This window comes from Vigna unguiculata, chromosome 4 (genome assembly GCF_037176805.1).
Source record: "Vigna unguiculata cultivar grain cowpea cultivar isolate G323 ecotype 2 chromosome 4, ASM3717680v1, whole genome shotgun sequence".
Classification (NCBI taxonomy): domain Eukaryota; kingdom Viridiplantae; phylum Streptophyta; class Magnoliopsida; order Fabales; family Fabaceae; genus Vigna; species Vigna unguiculata.
Genome location: NC_140795.1, coordinates 17345153 through 17353327, shown reverse-complemented (window position 1 = coordinate 17353327; position 8175 = coordinate 17345153). Strand labels below are relative to the sequence as shown.

At 32.4% G+C, this 8175-nt stretch overlaps 1 protein-coding gene across 25 annotated transcripts; it reads right to left on the bottom strand.

The window, feature by feature from the left end:
- Window positions 1-1090: 1090 nt before the first annotated feature.
- LOC114181012 (uncharacterized) lies at window positions 1091-7894 on the bottom strand. 25 transcript variants are annotated; one of them, XM_028067325.2, is made up of 10 exons: window positions 7444-7891; window positions 7296-7336; window positions 6768-7206; window positions 5294-5782; window positions 4598-4683; window positions 4220-4358; window positions 3599-3871; window positions 2504-2775; window positions 1727-1816; window positions 1091-1321 (listed from the first exon to the last, which is right to left on the bottom strand). In XM_028067325.2, exons 7-10 carry the CDS (start codon window positions 3690-3692, stop codon window positions 1229-1231), a joined length of 549 nt encoding a protein of 182 aa, XP_027923126.1. In that variant the 5' UTR covers window positions 3693-3871; window positions 4220-4358; window positions 4598-4683; window positions 5294-5782; window positions 6768-7206; window positions 7296-7336; window positions 7444-7891; the 3' UTR covers window positions 1091-1228. The 25 variants fall into 25 exon arrangements, 23 of the variants coding, with proteins under 23 accessions (XP_027923126.1, XP_027923125.1, XP_085528740.1 ...); XM_028067324.2 differs by having other exon boundaries at window positions 4220-4353; XM_085672614.1 differs by having other exon boundaries at window positions 5391-5782.
- Between the last annotated feature and the right edge of the window lie 281 nt (window positions 7895-8175).

Genomic DNA, 8175 nt, shown 5'->3' with positions numbered 1-8175 from the left:
TGTCTAGCAAAGGACGGTGTATTTTTAAAATATCTGGACTGCACCACTTTTTCTTTTCCATATGATGTTTTTACCGCCTTTTCACCTTCTAATATCTTTTCCTTCCTACAAGGTAACAAATGTAATTTATCAAAATTATATTTAAAACAATTACTGCAATTTCACTAAACTATTTATGACAAACTTAGCAAGAAACTACACATCATCTTTGGTATTAAGATTATACATGAGCACCATAACAACAAAAATTAAGTTATTTATAAAGCTTTAAGAATCCAATAGTGTTTTTCACATTTACATATGAAAAACAATAAAGGGATAAGTCAAGGATGATATATATATATATATATATATATATATATATATATATATATATATATATATATATATATATATATATATATATATATATATATATATATATATATATATATATATATATATCACTACAAAAAAGTTAGATATTTGTGGAGGTTAAAATAACAAATTGTAACGGTTAAAAACCGCCACAAATGACATTTCTGATGATTTAAAAAACCGTCAAAATTACACATGTCAGAAACAGTTTGTGACAAAAATATTCTAACCGCTGGTATTGTTGTCAGAAAATAAAAAAAAAATAATAACAGTTAAAAACCGCCACAAAATGTAGTATAATTTATTTATATTTCATCATTTTGTGACAATTTTGACGGTTAAAAATCGTCACAAAATGCATCATATTTTGACGGTTAAAAACCGCTACAAAATGCATCATAATTTTTACGGTTAAAAACCGCAACAAAATATATCATATTTTAACAGTCAAAAACCGTCACAAAATATATTATATTTTCACAATTAAAAACTGTCAAAAATCATTTGAAATATTTTTAAAATTTTTTAAAAATCCAAAAAATAATTTTAGGAATATAACATAAATAATCCAATACATAATGACAAATTTAACATGTCTCTCACAACCACTTTGTGTTTCAAGAAAAAATTAAAACGATAAGAACTTTTTCTGTGTCATAAGTTTATACATGAGCATATATTGTGCCACAAGTCATTTTTTCATGATGGAATAATCAAGGAAGTGTAGACAAACTAGTCCAAACAAAACTACAACTTAATATAACGAAGAAAAAGCTACAAGAAAATTTTCATATTCATCTGTTCTATTACTATTACCTTAAAGACATCTTCATCTGTTCTATGATCTCTAACATATATAGTTAGCACATCGTTATATATTTTCAGTGGCATTTAGTAGATATATTTGAACAAGATAGAGCGTGTTGAATTCAGCTGTAACTCCATCTGCTGAGTATATCCTCACCTGCATCAAGTGCATATCATTTTCCTCAAGTCCATAAAGTTCACGAACAACTCTCTTCCCACCCACCTTTATGTTGAACCTAAACCATCAATTGTTTTTGATATATATCAATTGTAGCAAAACTGGAGCTTAGTTTGATTCAGTATTTAAAAGAGCTGATCATGTTTCATTGTTTACCTCTTTGATGTTAGAAATATCTCATTTCCTCAAATGAAATGCTTTATTGCTTGAGCATTTATTAGGTTGTCTGCTACATTGAGAGTTTCTAGAAGAATTTCAAAGAGCGAAATAAAAAAACTCTTTGACCATGGGTTTTGGTTTGGTCCCTCGTGAGTTCTTTGTTTTTTTATCTAATTTTTAGTGATATCTCATGAACTTTATCTAAAAGAAAGAAAAAAAATTGACCTTCCAAAGCAGCTGTAACACATCAGCGTCAACTTTCGTAGCAAATATCCTCGCAATTTCAAGAAGAGTAACAGCCATATCTGGGGAAGCCTTTAAAGCAAAAATGAAAAAAAAAAAAACTAGTGAGCAAACTTACACTTTCTATTATGCGTGAATACAAAAAAAAAAACACATTTACCCATTACTTGCAATGAGTTATACAAAGTTTACAAGGAAGACTACTAATAAGATATTGTTGTCGCTTTAGCAAAGCATAACTATAAAAATCCCTGCCGTGCATGGGGGTATGGGAAAGCACAACAAACTGAATATTTGAACAAATTCACCATATAATAACTACAGAATCAAATATACTAACAAGTCGTTAAGAGAAAAGGAATGTTAGATATAAAATCATTCATGATCCTTTCACCTAACAACTTGAGCTTTTAGTCTTTGACATGATATTAAACCCTATATGACTAAATGATCAAGAGTTTGACCTTTGCTTCCCTATTCTTTTTCAAATAACTGCAAAAGTAATGCACATTCTATGCTTCAAGCTCAAAAGGATCACGTGTGAAAGGGGCCACGCTTGGGGCTTTCACTTGACAGATTAAAATTAACAGAGTTGGCCTTTTGCAGCCAGCTGATCAATCCACATTATTTGCAAAAAGATTGCTAAAATTCAACTATATTGGTTTCCAATTGCCTCATCATTTTTCAGGCAATGCTTTGTTGAAAATATCCAAGTATGCCTAACATTGATATATACTTCACAAGAGAAAGTCCATTTACCTTTAACCGAGCATGCAAGGTGAGTAGTACATCATTCAAAAGTGCTGCTGACCAAGCTGGATCAGAAAGTTCTGATGCAATAATAGACTCTAGTTCATCGAATGAGTCAAACGGACCTTGCATCCAGATTAATGCCTTGAGCACCATGGCTCGTACATAAACACATTCACAGGCAACAGTCGTCCGTACCACTTCCATCAATGAGGCCAACAAACCTGCGACAGTATCTCTGCCAGCAGTTCCATTAGATACTGAAGAAGTCCTTCGAATGCCTACATCAAGGTATCAATTAAGTAGATAATAAGATAATATTTCAACATACCAAGATATCGCTAAGACTGTATCTAAACTTGGGTATAGATTTGTTTCGAGATAACTAATTGCATCCAACTGTTGAGTGGCAATCAAACTGCACTTATATTGTATCTGAGCTTACTTTATATCACAGAAACATTGAACTGGATTTTTCTTTGTGCAGAAAACTCAGAAAGGATTCATTTTGACTACAATTGGATGGAGAACTAGCAAACGTCTTTACAGAAGTCTTTTTAGGTTAACCTATATTACCCAACATGAAAAAAAGTGCTACAGAAGAATCCTGTGAATGTTAACAGCATTAAACACAGATAGTAACCATGCCTGTACTAAACCTAGCTTACAAGTACAAACACAGACACAAGCAGCTTAATAAGCGAATTCATTAAACAAGCACATAACAATATCTATCTTTCTTTCTAACAAAGTAATCAGAACCTATATCAAGAATACAAATCTCAAAATACAATCTGAAAAGCATGGCTAACAAAAGGAACAACTAAAAAAAAAAGAAACCGAAGGGGAAGAACATGAAGATAACCATATAAAACTGAGCAAAAATATTATGATTGTCAAGGATCAACTGTCCAAAAAGCTTAAGTCCTTTCATGAAGACCAATGATTGGTTTTATATCTCTTTGACAATTCAATTTAACATTCAAGAACCTTTGTAACTATTTGTATCTATATCTAATTATCTATAATAATTAAAAGATACTTAAAGGCTTGTTTAAAATGCTATGCAGGCATGCACCGCTAAACACATCAAATAAACATTACTTTCAGGGTGTGTGCTTTCATCTGAATCATTATAATCTGTAGAATCAACAAATGTATTGATGTTTGCTCCTTCTTCAACATCCTGTATGCCCATTGCAAAGGCAGCAACCCGACTTTTTCAAGAAATATATAAACCGCATGAGCTGCACTCCAAGAAATGTGGCAGGTGATGTTGGCAACACTCATCATAAACCACGCTAAAGTGGTGAATCAAAGAATGTTCCAGTCAAGTGAAGAACCTATAAATTTCTGAAGAACAGGATACTATTTTCCCTGAGTATAGACAACCATGACCGATGTAAGTAAGGACTATAAGAAAGAATGTATATCATCAAAAAGTTGGCACTTGACACTCTTGCCAACAACTAATTATCCCACGCCTCTATATAGGAAGGACTATTTCTTAAGAAGAGCTATATGAATAATTTCAACAGGCTAGGGCTTGGGCTTACCAGATCTCATCTCAAAATTCACTCTTAGTTCCTTTACTTCATTATTTACAAAGATAATGTTTTAAGAATTATACCTGAGGTAGGAAATTTCACATGGACAAACTCTAAAAACCCCAGGTATTTACCGAAGAAAGAAAAAAGGGTGTGCCCATATATTAAATTCAAATACCTTGCATCATCATCCCCATGTCTCCCTATATCATAATGTTGATTTCCTTTAGCATGGTTGTCTTCTCCACTAGGTTTCTCTCTAAATTATTACCATCTTCATTGTCAACATCAACATGTGTCGTGGGTTGAAAGCTTCCCTTATCAATATTGTCATATGCGAAACATCAATAATATGAACAAAAGATGTTAGTGGATGAACTTAATGTCGAATATTAATGCCTTTATCTCAGCACATGTATTAACAGATTAATAACATTCCTTAATGCTATTCACAAAAAACTTTATATCATTGTACATTGTCTTAATACTTTCCTCTAGAAATTTCACAAATACACCCAATGATTCAACAAAATAGTGAAAGACGTTGAAGGAAAACCTTCATGAACATCCTCAAATACAATTTGCTCTGTCTCCACATCATTTGCTACTCTACCCTTGTCATTTAATCCTCGTCTCAAATACCTACATAGCAATAACCACATAAATGAAGTTGCAAGTTGCACATATAATCTGGCAAATATATAATATTAGAATACTGACTAGAGCTTGGACAAATGTGATGAAGGATTATCTTGTTTTCTTTTAGAATTATGAATATGGTGAAGTTATTTAAGAAAACTTTTTGAAAATTCCCACTGGACATTAAGATAGCAAGCTATCTAGATGTGAAGGTTCATTTCTCAAGCTCATGAAAGGAAGAAGAGAGTTGGATTCAAGCTTAAACTCACACGACATTAACAACACTTAAAGAACCAAAATGAAAGAAGAAACATTAAAAATGGAAAGCATAGAAGATGAAGCATGGAAGAAGCACGCCACTCATCAGGGGGATCTAAGCCAACCAAGCCCTAGAGATGAGTGATGGTGCCGCCACTTGCAAGCAAGATAAGGCAAAGGTGAGTTCACTTCTAGAAAGGAGAACTCACGAAAATTTAATGGTTGAAACACAATAGTTTAGAAACAAAATGATCAACCCTTTTACAAAACAAGGAGCACCCTTTAAATAGGAGTTCATAGGAGTCCTTTAGCAAATACAAAAACATGAAAAAGGATTAACTAGCAAACCCTAAACCTAATGTGAGAGTGAGTCTTGGCCAAGTGAAGGGAGATGATTGGTGGAGGCATTCCCATGAGGATTCCAGGCCAAAAGAAGAAGGAGACCAAGTGACCTTCTAAGGCATAAACCACAAAGGTAAAAGGAGACAAGGTACATGTCTACTTTTGCTTTTGCTTTATGCTTTTTGCTTTCCTCTCTCTTCTACTTCATCCAAGTGCTCCAATCACCAAGTGCCACCTAGTCATGCTCTACTTTCTCTTAATTACCTACAAAACAAGACAAACAAGGATTAGCATGTTGGTTTAAGTTAATCTAATATTGGTCAAAGGTCAACTTTGGATCAAAGTCAACAAGTCAACCAAAATAAGTCAACTAGAAACCAACTTAGGAAATTCAAACCAAAGTAATGCAAAACAAAGATAAAGGTGATGGAATAGAAGACTCCCCTCTAGACATGCTTTCTAGTGATCCTTCTTGAGGGAGCTTCTAAGGAGGTAGTCACACCTTCATCAAAATGAGAAACCCAAAATTAAAGTAAAGTTGGTATATTTGGTAAAATTAACTTGCACTGAATTTCTAGTAAGGAGTCTGATGGGAAAACTCAGCACTCAACCCCAATTGTAAGAAATTCTATTTTTTTTGTGTATCAGTGGAAAATATTTGTATTTCATACGATAAATAAGATTATATAATAAAGGAAATTAATATCATGTAATGATTACATAAGGAAAAGGTTGCTCCTGAATACATTAGGTATCCATGAATATATGCAATTCCACTTAAATTTATTATCAATGCAATATCTTTTCAATTCAACACTAAAATTAAACAGGCTTGTGTATTTTAGGCACTGAATCAATCTAATAATATCTCCACAACCTTAAAGGCTCTCTGTTTTATTCTTTAAAAGAAAAACATCCATTAATGAGTAACTGCAATATAATTTTTTAAAATGGAAAGTGGAGTATTTAATGCTTTCTTATGAGTATTTGAAAGGAACAAACAAAATTGGAAAATCATCCTTTGATGTCCAAAAAATACTGCCAACTGATATGGGGGTAATAGTATAAACATGAACATAGCAATATTCGAAAGAAATGGAGAATGTAGCATACAAGTGGCTAATACTATGTTGAAAGACAATAAGCAGAAGGTTTAATAATAGCTTAAGAAATATTGGTTACTTACACTTAACTGTTATAATTAAGAAATATTTGTGTGTGCCTCAATTTTATTAATATCGTAAGCAAAACTATATAATGTCATAACAGGTGATTCACGCACACACACACAAATTCAAATTCCTTATTTATTAGGGACAAAAAGCTCACTCTTCTGATAATAAAAAAATCACACAGACCTAAATATTCGAAATACCTAAATAAAGTACAATTTGAATAAAAACTCCAACAAATGGTATTTCAAAGAACATTTCTTAGAAGAAAAATTTCTATGTAACCAAAAATAGAACATATGAATGTCAACTTACCAATGGTTCTTTGATAACCTTATTTACCATGCCATAAAAAGATATTGTCCTATTAATGCTTCCTGAAGTTCCATCCACTTCAGATTCTGCCCACTCTATACTCTATATGAGAAGAGGCTTGAACATGCTCTCCGTAAGTTTTAGGAAAGAATAGTCAATGTGTTAAAGCAATATAATCGAAATAATCAATCACAGTCACAAGATCGGGGAAAAGATAAAAAACAAGATCAATAATCTCAAAGCAAAATTACCAAATGGAGATGGAGGTGAAGGATAAGGAACCTGTAAGTAGTCGATTTGAGTAATTGATCCTTGAAAGCAATCGGAACATTTCTCAAGCAAATAAAGATGAAGGTGAAGGAGACCTAACCTGAAATTTAGTAAAGGGACAGAGAGCTGAAGTAATGGGAGAAAGAAGAATACCAAAAACCATGGCAACCTGAAAAAAATCGTGGAATCAGTAACAACTTTAAAATTATAAATCTCACCTAAATCTCAACCTAATATAAAAACGAGACGAGCACTAACCACAACCACCTATCTCAGGCAACCTTTCCCATTGATATCCCCTACCAATGACATAAATGAAATTTGTTTTGCATTAGGAAACAAGGAAGATTAACATAAAAAAAAAATATACAATTTGAGTTTGAGATCCACGATTAGGGTTTTATACCTTTTCCATTTGAGAACCTTGGGTTTTCTGGGTTTAGTGGAGGCTTGACGCAATGAATCGTGTAGACACAAATAATCGACATTGAAATTTATAAATCTTTGAGCATCTATGATTTTCTTCAAGGAAGAAGAGACATCGTGTTTGAGACAATGAAACGTAAATCTTAGGTCGTGCGGGAGATGAGGTAAGGGGAGAAGAGACAAATGGAAGTTCAACAATGTATCTATAAGAAGATGAGGTGATGGGAGAACGCTCAGATTCAATGAGGAGAAAGAGAGACGAGCTTTAAAAATCAAAACTCAGAAGCATTATTAAGAAACAACGGAAAATCAAAAGTTTTATTTTAGTCAGACAACGTCGTCGCTGAATGGAGAGTGTACTATTGTGTTGTGTTCAGAGGAATGGAGAGTGTACTATTGTGTTCTTCAGAGGAAGACGTCGCTCAAAGAAAGCATGTAGCGGTTTAGATAATCGTGAGAAATTTTTTTACTTTTTAACGGTTTAGAATAACCGCGAGAAATACACCGTCAATAAAAAATATATTTTTTGTAGTATATATATATATATATATATATATATATATATAAAACACTATTTTGAAAATCTACTAAATTTGTATAGTTGAAAATAAGAATACAACCGGTAACAAAATTACTAACAATTATTATTATTTATAATTTATTAATGGAGATAAAAGGGTATTTAATATTTTTTTTGGAAAAACTATCATAT